The 14,616-nt window shown below is 45.7% G+C and overlaps 1 protein-coding gene across 1 annotated transcript in view; it reads left to right on the plus strand.

Moving 5' to 3' along the window:
- The window catches only part of ABCA2 (ATP binding cassette subfamily A member 2), a 696,743-nt gene that overhangs the window by 239,264 nt on the left and 442,863 nt on the right, over window positions 1-14,616 (plus strand). The window contains exon 3 of the mRNA XM_086921159.1: window positions 7,889-8,000. Within this exon, the coding sequence (XP_086777285.1) occupies window positions 7,889-8,000 (112 nt within the window). The remainder of the gene's footprint in view (window positions 1-7,888; window positions 8,001-14,616) is intronic.

Here is a 14,616-nt window from a genome sequence, read left to right on the forward strand (position 1 = left end):
AAGTAGAGCAGGTTCACTGGTGACACAGTAGTCGTTGAGGGTTACGTTGAGCAGGTTCATTGTGGACAGTGATTCATTATAATTTAAGCAGAGCAGGCCAAATGTGAGTTGGGATTAATAAATGTGACATGAAGTAGGTTGATTAATCACCTAATAGAGATTATGTAGAGCAGGCCATCATCTGGCTGGGATTCATTAGAGATTCTCTAGAACAGATTCACCTCAGGGTGGGGGATTCATCAGAGGTTAGGCAAAGCAGGCTCAACAGGGGCCAGGGCTGGATTGGTGATAGTTTAGGAAGAGCAGGTCCATGTTTGGTCGGGATTCATTCGAGGCTCGCTGCAGCGTACTCAGTGATACCTGGGAATTTGGTGGAGGCTGGGTAGCAAAGGTTTGCTTGTGGCTCAGTATTCATTAGATGTTATGTAGAGCAGGTTCCCTTTTAACTAGGGAATCATTAAAGAATGGGTAGATCCGGTTCACTATTGATTGAGTATTCATTAGAGGTTAGGTACAGCAGGTTCACATGTGGCTGGGGATTTGCATCTTTTAACCTCTTGGCTGCTAGGCGTTTTCCCGCTGTGTGCTGGGAATTACCATTTTGCTGGTGTCATGACGAGCTCAGCTCGTCATCAGCACACGACTCCCGTGGGTGATGACGAGCTGAGCTCGTCATCAGCGTCGAAAGGGTTAAAGCTGGTTCTGCCTTGGCTGCTGGATTCAGTAGATGTTAGAGCAGGTTTGCTATTGGCTGGTGGGTTCATTAGACATGTGCTAGAGCAGTTCACATGTGGCGGGGGATTCATCGGAGATTAGCAAGAGTATACTCCGTTGTGACGGGCGATTTGATAGAAGCTAGGCAGAGAAGGCTCACTTGTAACTCAGGGTTCCAGCTTAGAGGTTAGGTAGAACAGAATCCCTTGTTGCTGGGCAATAATCAGAGGGTGAGTATAGCAGGGGATTCAGTATAGATTAGGTAGAGTGGGTACATGTGGGATTGTGGATTGGTTAGGCAGATCATAGTCACTTCTGTCTGGGGGGGGTCCAGAGGTTGGACAGAGTGAGCTCGGGTAACTGGACATTCGTTAGAGGTTAGGTAGAGTATGTGGTGATTAAAGATTCATCAGAGTGTACCTAGAGCATGTTCACTTGTGGCTCAGGATTCAACAGGAGCTGCACAGTGCAATCTGCTATGTATTAGTGTTTTTATAACATATAGTGCATTCATTTATTGGGGCATTAGTGGTTGCAATTGTAACCTGTATGATTTCCCAAGTGACACGTTTGCCTTTGAAACAACACACACTCCCAATCGACAAAAGGGCCATCGTCCGAATCTCGAGTTCTAGCTGGAACAGAGATACGGACGCTCTTGTCTACCCCCTAGCTTCTATTGAAACCAGCAAAAAACTCCTGCATTAAAAAAGTCCTCTTTCCAGTGATCCCAACATTTTTGCTGCTGTGGATCATGTGGTTCTTCTGGTACAAATTTTCTGATGGATGTGCGGACTTGTCTTTTTACAGCATTATAATGCTGTTGGTTCTACAGCAGCAGCCTGTGTATTAGATTATTTCATGAGCTCACTTCAGACCTGTTTCAGTAAAATGCTGTATTTTAGACAATATGTTCTGGAAAAAATGTCCTTCGAAAATAATTATTCAAACCTATAATTAGAGAGTTCTCGAGATAGGAATCCCCTCGGTCCGCTCCTCTTGGAAACAATTTACTCCGTTCATGGATCGGGTGCTGTTCCTAATCCCTGTAGTCTCAGTGGATAATGCTTTGGGGAACCCTATCTGAAGCTGGAGGGTCACCAAGCACCCCAGCCGCACCATTCCAGTGTTGCCAGTTTCAGGCCCGAGCCTAGCTTTGGTACTGAAAGGAGCGAGATGAGACGACTTAATCTATAGAGAATTCAATGAGTTCAGAGTCTACCTCCGATTCTATTTCTGCAGGTCTGCCAACCTGTGGATGGCAGCTGGAAAATCTGGCCACACCACATGGCAGTCCAGCCTTCCTTAGTGACTCTGGGACAGTGCCGTAGTGACTGAGATTCATTGTACATCGTTCTCCCAACCTTCGAGAGCCGTTCGGCCCAATCGATTGAAAAAGTGGCAGAATTGTAAAGATCAGGGTACTCATTACCCTCTTCTAGAGCAGTTTTGTCTACCTAGCTCTAACCATCTGCCCTTGTGGACTCCTGCTAGAGGTTGGCAGTCCAATCCCAGAGTTTGCAGACCGGTGGGACAATGGTTGCTCTTTGTTTGGTTTTGTGCAAGTCCAGGGATAGCCCCACATGAATCCAGGGACAACTAGTAAACCAATCGCTGATTGCATCATTGCCTAGTAACTGACTCAAACTAGCTACAGGAAAACAGTAGGCGCGGAAAGGCAGCCTGGCATCTGGAAGGATTCTCCCATATTGACTACTCTAGGGATTATGGTTCATCTAATCGGAAATGATTACTCTGCACTCGCTGTCCCCGAATACTGTATGCAAGGCCTTGAGAAAATCTTTGTGTGTTAAAACATTATATTGTTTGGAATCTTATTGAGAGCAAGGAAATAATTGAAGGCAGTTACAACTCATCCATGTTCCTGATGAGCAATGTTGAGACATTTGCAACCCCTGAAACTCTCAGCTGTCAAACGTGGTTTGCCCCAAGACTAGCGTCATCATCTGAAGTTTTTTCATGCTGTGACTTTTGGAATGTTCCCAAGCCCTAGTATTTCATTCAAATGACATTAGTAATTTATCGGTAGATTGGCAGGTTATTGTGTGCCTGGGAATTGGTGGGATGTCTGGCACTGTTGGTTAGTTTATTTTTGGGTAGCACTCAAGATTGGGTGCAGAAGGGGTGCTTATGAATGGGTATTCTTTGGGGTTACGGTAGAGTAGCTTATGATTAGCGATTCATAGGATTTTGTACAGTAAGTAAGAATAAGCCTGAAACCTTCTCAATGGTGAAGTATAGTAAGGGTAGCTTGTGACCAGTTTAGAATATTTAGATCATTAGATGCTAGGAACAGCAGGTTTAATAGTGATTGAGGATGTTTATGGTTGAGAACAGCAGCTTTATCTTTGGGGTTTGGTTGGTGATTAGGTACAGCGGGTTAGGTTGTGGGTGGCACTTCTGTAGAGGGTATTTACGGGCGGTTTGTTGTTTGCTTGAGTGTTGTAGGTTAGGACCTGCCTAGTAAGTTTGCCTGAGTGGCGCTTCATAAGATTACCGGAGACAGGTTAGCTTGTTTTTGGGATTTTATTAGTAGTTTGGTGCTGTAGGTAAGCTTGTGCAGGGTTTCTTGAGGGTTAAGTATAGCAGATTATGTTGTTGGTGTTTTTTTTTTTAGAGGTTAGGTGCTGTAGCAAAACTTGACTTGGGTTTCTTAGGGTTAAGTATAGCGCATTAGCTTGTTGTTCTTGTTTTATTGTAGGTTAGGGTCTGTGGGTAAGCTAGTGACTGCACAGCATGGTAGATTGTCGCAGAGGTTTCATTTGAGGTTTCATTTGAGGTTTCATTTGAGGTTTCATTTGAGGTTAGGTTGCAACCGGGTTTCATATGGTTAGGTAGAGCCGGTTGGCTTGTTTGAGATTTTTGGAGGTTAGGTGCTGTAGCTAAGGTTCTGCCATCAGATTCACAGAGTTGGGTACAGCAAGTTATCTTTGAGCAGGACTTTTGTTGACGGTAAGATGGTGCATTTATGGGTTTTCTTAGAGTTGGGTACAGTAGGTTGGCTGGCGGCTCAGGTGTTAATTAAGTTTAAGTGCTACAAGTGTGTGAATATTGAGTGTTCTTTTGAGATGTAAAGCAGCCCTCCCACTCACTGCAAATCAAGTACTTCATGGGAGGCAAAATAATACCAGGCAAAGCATGGGGTGAGAGAAAAATACTCCTGTGCACAGAACCAACCCCATAACTGTATTTTATGAAGAATTGGTAACACTAGGTCATGCAGACAGCTACCCTGATGTGTCAGGTTCTGGATTATGCGGCTGTGACCAGGGTTTCAAATGATTTGCTAGAACCAGGACGCTGGAGCTTCCTACCTGCCAGATCTAGTCTGAAGCCTCGTAAAGACTAGGCAAACCAGGTTACACTATGATTGCAGACAAGTGAAAGGCCTGGTTATTCCCACGAGTTTTCTTTGGAGATTCTTAAAGTGCAAAGAAGGGTCGAAAGTAAAAAATATATATATATTCTCGTATTAAAGTACAAATGTCAGACACTTGCACTGAACACGCCCTACAGCTGGGAACTTCACCTGGAGATTGGAGGGTCTGAATATATTACGGACTTTAGTACGTGGTTGATTTTCTTTCTTTATTTAATTTGAAGCCTGCAGTAATGCTTGGATGTTGTGTGCTGGTCATTTTAATTTAGACAAGCATGTATTATGTTGTATTCTCCTGTATTGAAAAACACATCTTGCCAACATCCCATTGTATGCACATATTTTGTTTTTTCTTGCATTAATTGTCTCATTATGTGAAGTGTAATGTTGTTTTTTCTTTTTTCTTTTTCCTGTTGAAAAAAAATCCACCAATTTATTTTGTTATTATTCATCTGTCTCTACCTGCTTGAAATGCTGCACTGCATGCTCCAGTCTGTAAGTTGTCGGGTGTGGGTTTTTATTTTCTTCATTTGACAAAGTTTTCTGGGAGGGGGCAATCCTCTTTGCTGGGCTATCTTCGCTGTGTGCCTTAAAACACAAAAAGGGTTTCCTTCCGGGGCAGCTGGTGAAGATATTAAGTGGGCTTTGAGTGAGTGTATGCCTGTTTTACTATTAGTAGCAGTTGTTGCTACATTTTAGGTGTGTGTGAGTCTGATTTGGGCAGTGTTCTCGTTTCATGTATGGTGAGCATGTGTTGAAGTCCAATCTCGGGCAGGAGTGGAGGAGTGATGTATTTTAAAATCTAAGACGGACATCATTCTTAAGAAGAAGGCAGTGAAAGGTTTGGGGGTACAGGCCCAGTAGTTCTGAAAGATATTGGTAGGAAGCTGTCTAGAGCTGTAACAGTTAGGGAATGGCAGATGTTCCCATGGAGCATCAACTATTGCCTCCTTGCCGGGGGAGGAGTGCGGCATAGTGCTTCTCCGTAGTGCACTGGCCCAACTTGGATTGCGGGCCACAGCTCTTCATCAGTAAGGTATGGAGGTTAAAGTTTGACTGTTTTTAATGATATACGCATTTGTCCATATGGATGGATAGGGGTTAGCGATATGTTTTGAGTTTTCAAGGATGTCAATTGATGTTTAATGCAGCTCACTGTAAAGTCTTGTAATTGAGTGACAAGGCCCCCTAACACAAGAACGGTCCGGGATTAGTATCTCTAGAAATCCCAAAGTGGGTTAGTTAAATTTCCTTGCTCTACTCGCATCCTTGTTATGTTTGGCTGTACACGAAAGAGATATAACCAGTGAAAGGACTTTGTGCCTATAGGCCTATCTAATCCATCAATCCTGTTGCACATTTAGTCCAAAGCCATTCATGTTTGTCATCCGAGTGTTTTTACTTAAGGGTTTTTCTGAACACAAAAAGGATTTTGACTCGCTTGAGTGACCTAGAACAGTGAGCTGCTGTGCCCCAACTAGGTGGAGATGCATAGCGTGGCAGCTGATTGTACATCAGCAACACATATCCCACTGCCTGCTGCATTGTGCTCGCAAACAAGTCCGTTGCTGCCTGCCGGACATGGGAGTGCTTAGATCTCCAAAGACCTTGAGTTTTTTTTTATCTGAGAGTATGTGGTCCCTATATTGGTGAGCTTCGCTATATGCATTGTACTTGTATTCACGAAGGTACGAAGCGTTGTCTACTCGCCTTGTCCTAAACTTCTTTCTGTGTGTGTGTGTAATATTATCTTCACCAGGCGCCTATCTTTGTCTAGCAATGAACAATTAGATCCCAGGCATAGTTCCACCATGGGTGCTCAAAAGAGAAGCTTCTAATAAAAAAGAGAGAGCAGTGGAGTGTTTGGAGACATGGGTGACTATATTCCTGAAGCATTAAGCCAGATAGTATTTCCAAAGTGGCCCCTATCTAAGACCTAGGGTACTTCTACATTTGTGCTGCACATGTCAAAGGGGTCTTGTCTACTACACTTATAACTTATGGTGCCATTTTAAGTGCTGCACTGTCATAAGCATGTAGAATGCAAAGCAGGATGAGCACGGATAGTACAAAGTCAAACTTGCAGAGATCTCGCTCTACAAGGACTGAAGTGCGTTCAGAGGGATTTGCTGCTTTCACTATATGGGGACGGTAGTAGCTTTTGTGGGTGGAGGCAGGAGATGTGAAGCCATTCTTCTGTTTGTTGATCCTCTGGTGGAATTATGTCTCATTCTTCTGATTGGATACTACTAATCCCTCAGTTTTGGCTTTATCTCCCAATCCCTTTTATTATTCTAACAGGTAGTTGCGGACCTTTATTGTAACTCCTGGAAGCTGGGTGTCTGGCTTGTCAACGGTGAAGGGGGTGTTGCTTTTTTTAAACCATTAATAACCATGTTACTCCCTCACAGAGTCCTCATAACAAAGAAAAGAGGTTTTGAGGTGAAAAGTCTAATCCAGAGATTTGAGTACTAATCATTGGCATTGGAGAGGTCAGAGTTCAGAATTCACTTCCTAGTCCGAGATGAAAACAATGCATAGACTTCAAGCCCCAGGGCCAGTTTAGCAGTCGGGCCCACAGAAGATGACCTTCGGACACTTAGAAGGTTGCTCCATCAGAGTATCACGGGTTTCCTACCTGTGAATCATCATCTGGTGCCATCTTCCATCCTAACATGACAACTTGTCTGAATGCCACAGGAGCCAAAGATGTCTGTGGAAAGAGGACATGTTAAATTATACCATTTATTATAGCAGCTTTCACTGCAAAACTAGTCCAATAAATCTGTTGTAGATGAATTCCTTTTGGGAAACTGTAGCCATAATATCAGTCAAGCTCCATCCTGCATGTAACATTTTCTGGCTTGAAAAACCCTTCTAACCTAAGGCTACCCTTCCAACCCAGAGAAAAGCAAATCCCAACATCTGGTGCCTGATGCTCTACCGTCTACTACCCCTTACAGTCTTTGTCCCTTTGAACACTTTTCTGCCTCCCTGGCATTGGCAGTATTTCCAGATGGGATCTCAAATACCCTCTCCCTGTCATTTAGGAATCACTTCTCAACCCTTTTGTTTGGATCAGCAGCCCACCTCTAGCCCTGTCCTGCTGGCATGATTGTGCCAAGGGACTGTGAGATGGTCAGAATGTAGCGTATGAGCCCCCAACGTGATCTTGGCGCAGCCATTAAAATGCAATGCAATGCAATGCAATGCAATGCAATGCAATGCAATGCAATGCAATGCAATGCAATGCACTGCACAAGACCATGGAAGGAAAGTAAGTGACCACGTGTAACGTCTCAGTTGTCCAAAGAGTACTGTTTGAGAACAGAATCTTTAGGTGTAGGGTCCTCCATCTTGATTACAAAAGTGACCCAAAGTCTGTATTTTAACTGTGTCCCTTTTGATCAGTCCTGAGCTCTAAATAAAGCTTGTGATACCACCTTTAACACTTACTGCTGCTTTCAAGCTTTGCATGACATTCTATTATAATCCTAACCTTTGACCCCCAGTAGTGTAATTGGGTACAGCCGTCGACATTCAATGGGAGTAGGCCAGGAAGATTATTGCAGAAAGAGGGAATGGCAAAGCCAGGTTTTTGGGGGTTTAGTTGACTTATAACCTTTGCACCCTGAGCTGGAATCCGTAGTGGGGGTCTTGAAGCGGGTTCTAACCTTCGCTATCCTTCAGCCTTCCTCTGAACTTGTGTGTCTTTTCCCCTTCCTCTCCTGTGCCTTCTGCTCTTGTGCTGCTGTCCCGTCTGTATCTCTCCAGCCTTCTACACTGCAGCACCACTCACCTCGGCTGGGATCCTGCCGGTCATGCAGTCGCTGTGTCCTGATGGCCAAAGGGATGAGTTCGGCTTCCTGCAGTATTCCAATTCCACGTGAGTAACCTTGAATGTGCTGATGTGAGTTAGTGGTCCACTGGCGGAAATGTCTCTTCTGACAGCGCGTGTTGTGGGTGGGTTTGGCTATTCCTTTTGTGAACAGTCAATCAATTTGTGATGATCCATTCATTGCTATTATAGTCTCTAATTGGTAGAAAATGGGAATTTTCCTGATTGCCTCAAGCTTTTGAACTCACAGTACATATTGTTTATGCATGACACCAACATTTTATCATTTGTGCCTCCTCAACATATTGTGTTTATTTAGGTGATGAAAAATCTAGGGCTAGTTAATTGATGTTTTAGACTTGATTGATACCCTAAGAAACCAATACGTACATATTCTGTCCACCATAAATGTGTTTAATTGTTTTCCTGAGTATCACCATAGAACTAGAACTAGAGCTTGGATTCAGTTTATCAACCGAGGCAAAAAGTTACCTTTCTGAATAAACGAGACTGTCTGTGATTAAGACTGTACCTGGCTATTTAGATCCCTGTGCAAATTTCTCTTTGCGCAGGGAACTGAGCTATATGTAATATAATATGAAAAGGCACGGTTGGTACAGGCATATGCATGATAAAAGGAAGACGAGCCCTCCAGGTGAGAGTGGTTGCAGGTAAGTATCAGGTAACACAGTGTAAACAAGTATATCCCTTGGCTCAGTTCAATAGCTATTGAAGCCCAAATACTCGTCTTGGACGCAAGCAACTAGAGGTTAAATCATAAACATGGCAACATTCTTTGTATGAAAATATATAAAATATTTTATTAAAACAATTAACAATACCGGACCATATGGACACAACACTTAAGAGTTAAACGACTCTATGCAGAAATTATAAAAACATCATCACATAAATGTATTAAAAAACATGAATGAAACATGTATATACAATATTAATAAACAATTAATCAAAAGGAAGACCTACTCCAGTTGAATAAAGACATAAAGAAAAGATGTTTGGGGGAGAGAAATTAAACAAACACAGACAGTCACAATTTGTCATTGAATTTTGCACATTAAATATCCAATCTAACTCAAACCAAAACCCGACTTCTTCTCGATGTTCTTGGGGCGAGTTTGGTAGTTTAATTGTGCACTAGTATGCGTCGACGCATTTCGATGGCCTTTTTAGATGAATGCCATCTTTATCAAGACTTGTAATCTTGTTTATGACTCTCCTACAATGGCACTGGATGGTTGCCTTTGTGCATAGATCCTGAAGAGGGAAGAGCATATATCATAAATGTAAAACAGAAATGGCACATGCCGATAACATTATCTAACAAATGTCGAGCATGCCCAAAGAAATATTCATAGTGACAATAATGTTACTTTATGCCATATACTTACTGAAATATATTTACCTCATCTAACCCTGACGGAGAGCTCTTAGCGCTTTCCTGTCTGTTCTGGCTGTTGCACCACGCCTCGCGGCCCCCGCTCCGCGGGTGCCGCTCGCAGGCTAAGGTCCGTGGTGGGGATTGTGACATTGGATTCCCTGTCCGTGCATAGGAGCACCAACGCGCTTGCTGGCATTACCATCTACAGCCAAAGCCAGAGGCGGGACTGCGAGGACCAGCGTGCTCAGCGGCGCTGATCGGCCGCAGCTGGTCCTCTTCCCGCCCCCTCCACCCGTTAAAGACACTGCGGAGTGTGAGCTGCCTGGGATTCTCCTCTAACCCTGACGGAGTGCTCTTACCGCTTTCCTGTCTGTTCTGGCTGTTGCACCACGCCTCGCGGCCCCCGCTCCGCGGGAGCCGCTCGCAGGCTAAGGTCCGTGGTGGGGATTGTGACATTGGATTCCCTGTCCGTGCATAGGAGCACCAACGCGCTTGCTGGCATTACCATCTACAGCCAAAGCCAGAGGCGGGACTGCGAGGACCAGCGTGCTCAGCGGCGCTGATTGGCCGCAGCTGGTCCTCTTCCCGCCCCCTCCACCCGTTAAAGACACTGCGGAGTGTGAGCTGCCTGGGATTCTCCTCTAACCCTGACGGAGTGCTCTTACCGCTTTCCTGTCTGTTCTGGCTGTTGCACCACGCCTCGCGGCCCCCGCTCCGCGGGAGCCGCTCGCAGGCCAAGGTCCGTGGTGGGGATTGTGACATTGGATTCCCTGTCCGTGCATAGGAGCACCAACGCGCTTGCTGGCATTACCATCTACAGCCAAAGCCAGAGGCGGGACTGCGAGGACCAGCGTGCTCAGCGGCGCTGATCGGCCGCAGCTGGTCCTCTTCCCGCCCCCTCCACCTGTCCTTCTTCAAGATAATCTGTGACAGCAACGCGCACGCGGGACGCGCGCGGGGCAGAGGCCGGGGCGAAGACCGGGCAAAGAGCGGGCCGTTTGAGGCCGTTCGAGGTCCAAGAGGTCTGGGCTGGGCCACGTCCCTTGGCTGAACGGCTGTCTATGTCCATGTGAGTGAGCTTTTTCTATAACTGTGTTTAGCTCCCCATCGCTTATCATGTGCACACGAGCCACACGCAGCAAAACTGCTAGGGGACTAAGCAGACCTAGTGGGACCCTGGATGACTTTCTAACAAAGACCAATCTGGCCATTGACGCCGAAATTAACAAAATGCAACACAGGGTCTCCTTGGAACTTGATGCCGCTAGCAAATTGTCCTTAACCATTGCTTCTTCGAAGAAATCCTCATTAGGCAACTTTGCATTAGCACTTACCCCTGAGCGCACTGCTGGCCCTCGCTCTCTGCTTACACTGGCAGATGTACACCACTGCCCATCTTTGTCTTCATGCGACCAAGCGAATGAACTTTTATCAAATCCTCCTGAGGAGGTTGCGCCACCCACTCCTGTGGTTGGCGCAAGCTCACAGGTAAAGAGCAAATCGCCTAGGGCCGCTGCAAAGGCTAAAAAAAAATGCTGTTCAGCAAAAGAAAAGCTTGGCTAGGTCTGCATTTGCTCGTAAAAAGGCCAAAATAGCGAGAGCCCAGTTTTTTATTTGCCGACGGCAATTAGGTGCCTCCGTCCCTGGGGAAACAAATGATAAAAACCTATACAGATTTGCCTGTTAGTGTTACTTCCCATATCTCGGAGGGTGCTGTGAATGTTCCACAGGTGGAATCTCTTCCTGGCTCGAATATGGATGGGCTAAGGGAGGGAAGATTGAGTGGGCTGAGGGGGATAAGAGGGGCGACGAGGAATTTGTACAAACTGTTTGGGCTACACTTAAGAAGTTACTTACCCCCTTGGAACTTAGGCTCTCCAGAATGGAAAACCATCTGCTTGAGATGGACAGGACTATTGTTACACTGACTAGTCTTAGTCTCAAGCAGATGGAAGCTATATTTTCCCAGGGGGAGGTCTTACCTTCACAACCTTTAGTGGCAGATGCACCCGTTGCTCTTTCTCTGGGACCCAAACCTGTACCTAAACCCCGCACGAAAACAGGGAATAACATCATCACCATCCCAAATCTTAGCGCTTGTCCTCCGAAAGAGTCCCCAGCGCCACCCAAACTTAAGCACACTGCCCCTCGTGCTGGGACTGACTCACATTCCCAGCAGAATATAGCACGTTCAAAACCAGTGCCCTTAGCTGTACAGAAACCCAACCAGTCTTCCCTCAATACCCAGCCACCTCTTGAATCTAGCAGACCTATCTTCCGTGGTGGATATATTGATCTACCACCGGAAGCTAGTTCATATGTTATTGTATTAGCTGGTGTACCTACTCTTGATCCACAAGCAAAAGAGGACCATTGGTCCCTTAAAAACAAGGTAATACACTGGCTCAACACAAACAGACAGCTCCCTAGCCACCAAAGAAGCCGGGTATTAATGGTGCGAAGAGTACCATGGGTCGGACCGAGCCACAAATCCATCATGGGCGATTGTATAGTAGTGACCTTCGCTGACCCCCACACTGCACAGCACCTCTGTTCTTGGGCCCCTTGCGAAGAAGATCATACAGTTGTTGTTAGACCCCTCACTTTTTTATACCCTCCTAGAAATCAGCATAGGATGGGTGGGACTTGGACAACAATCCAAAAATCCAGGAATAGGGGTCTTAGGAATGGGGGACTAAGCCAGAGTGCCTGGTGGCAGGGTGCTTCTACGTCTAATATGTTTGGCTGCCTAGAGGAGGTTGACTGACTCGGGGGGGGGGGGGTAGGTAAACACAAAAAGGAACTTGGCAGACCCTTCCTCGTACACCACGATAGGTTCCAGTATGGCTTGCCCTACGTCGCCATTAGGCCAACGAACAACACTTGTCAATGCTCATAATCCCCTCCCGGCCGAGGCAGGAACTTTAGCTCAGTCTGCAACTCCTTGCCCTAGCAACCCTGCTAATGTAATCAAAATAGTATCCTGGAATGTAGCAGGTTTACGGGGTCGCCTGGATAATGATGATTGGGTAGACTACATTTCTGCATATGACATCATCCTTTTCCAGGAAACCTGGTCAGTTGCCCCTTTGTTTAGACTAGGCTACTTAAACTTCTATAAACCGGCAATACAGGGCATGAAGGGCAGGGCTTCGGGTGGTCTCACCATATGGATAAAAAGCAGCTTGGGATTCATCGCAAGAGAATTATCGGGGATGAATCCTGATCTTCTTTGCATATCCTTAAGCAGAGAGAACTGCACAGATATAATCCTTATTAATATCTATGCCAGAGGATGTCAGGGTGGTAGAAAACAACCGATCATTAATGATCTGGAAGCCCTCCTTAATGAGCACAAAAGAGACCAGCTCACAATAGTGGCTGGTGACTTGAACTGCTCATTTGAACCCATCCTGAACCTTGCTGAGGATGTTGGCTTAGAAGAAGATTCCGTTTGGAACATTCCTCCGCTATCAATTACTAAGGGCGTCAGGGGAACTGAGGCTGCTCCTAACTGGCTTGGGCTCTGCCTGGAATGGGGACTCCGAGCAGTGAATGGTCGTAGTATTTCTGATAAGGAGGGGAAGCCAACCTTTGACAATGGGTCTTGCGCAAGTCGCATTGATTACATACTAATTAATATCGAATCTTGGGCCTCAGTAACTGACATGACAATAGATACCAGGCCAGAGAGCGATCCCAATCCTCTCACTAGTACTCCAGGTTCCTGGACTAGGGCCACCCCAGGCGGAATCAGACTGTATTACATCTGACCTCGTCTTGTGTGACAACAGAAGACGGGTCAAATGGTCTAGAGTGATAGCCGACCCAGAGCTTGTCAGTCAGATAGAAGAATTGGTCCTACATACCAAAGATAAGATGATGGCACCCTCCCCCAATGACATGCCTAAGTCTCACAATGTTGACCTTCATGAGGCATGTTTTGCGGCTATTAAGGAACTTCTCACCAGGCCATGCCGGAAACAGAAGGTAAAGCAATCAAAAGGCTGGTATAACAAAAATTGCAGAGAAGCCCATGGCACCCTTATTGCTGCGGTTAAATCTAGAAACACTCCGGATATTAGGGTAGCGAGACAGGTTTATAAACGCACTATCTGGGAAGCAAAAAAGGGATTGGGACGACTCCTATTGGCTTGATCTTCTCCATGCATGTGAGACTTCCAACCAAACTAAGTTTTGGGAGATAGTCAGGCGGGGCAGGGGTACGGATTCACTATCCCCTGAAAACCATGTTTCTGCAGCAGATTGGGTTAAATTCTTTTCTGCTCAATTCATTAACCAAAATGTCCCCCAGTTGGCAGAAGGGCCTTTAACAGGGACCATATTAGCCTCGCATGGGGATAAACTTATTTTTAGTATTTCAGACACTGAACATGCACTAGGTTCCATTCAGTCTGGGAAAGCACCAGGCATTGATGCTGTACCAGCTGACCTTTTTAAATTGAATCTAGATCTGTGGGTCCCTTATATAACAATTTTAGCAAATTCCATCGCAGCCGGGGAAAGGATACCGCAGTCCTGGAAAGGGGCCGAGATAATCCCGGTCTTTAAGAAAGGGGATCGATCTTTACCGAAAAATTACCGCCCCATTAGCCTGATCGATACCATTCAGAAAGTGGTATCACGAATGGCCCTAGCTAGAATACAGGGGTGGATGGAGCAAAACAACATACTCTCCCCCATGCAGGCAGGGTTCAGATCAGGCACCAGTACCCTTGACCAGGTGTTTCGTCTTACCATGATGTACTGGAAGGTGGTTCTTTTGGGCGGTGGTGTCATCTACGCTGCTTTTGTCGATCTTAGGTCGGCATTTGACCTGGTTCCCAGGGCAAAACTTTGTGATGCCCTGAGAAACATGGAATTTCCTCCAGAACTACTAGATCTGGTTAGGCGTCTTCATGAGGATAACTTTGCACGCGTAAGATGGGGCAAACGGGGTCAGGTGACCGCTAGCTTCCCTGTAGAACGAGGTGTCCGGCAGGGCTGTGTGCTGGCCCCTACCTTGTTTCTCCTGTTTATCAACCGGGTGGTCGCATTTTTTAAAGACATTAACACTGATGCTCCTACCCTGGGGGGGTCAAAGTATCCCATGTTAATATTCGCCGACGACACCTTGCTCCTTTCAAGGACTCGAAGCGGCCTACAGGCTGCTTTAAATAGATTTTCTGAATTTTGTGCAATAAATGACCTCCAGATCAACGCTGACAAAACCAAATGTATGGTTTTTAATAAAAATAAACCCAT

Source organism: Lissotriton vulgaris, chromosome 5, assembly GCF_964263255.1.
Source record: "Lissotriton vulgaris chromosome 5, aLisVul1.2, whole genome shotgun sequence".
Classification (NCBI taxonomy): domain Eukaryota; kingdom Metazoa; phylum Chordata; class Amphibia; order Caudata; family Salamandridae; genus Lissotriton; species Lissotriton vulgaris.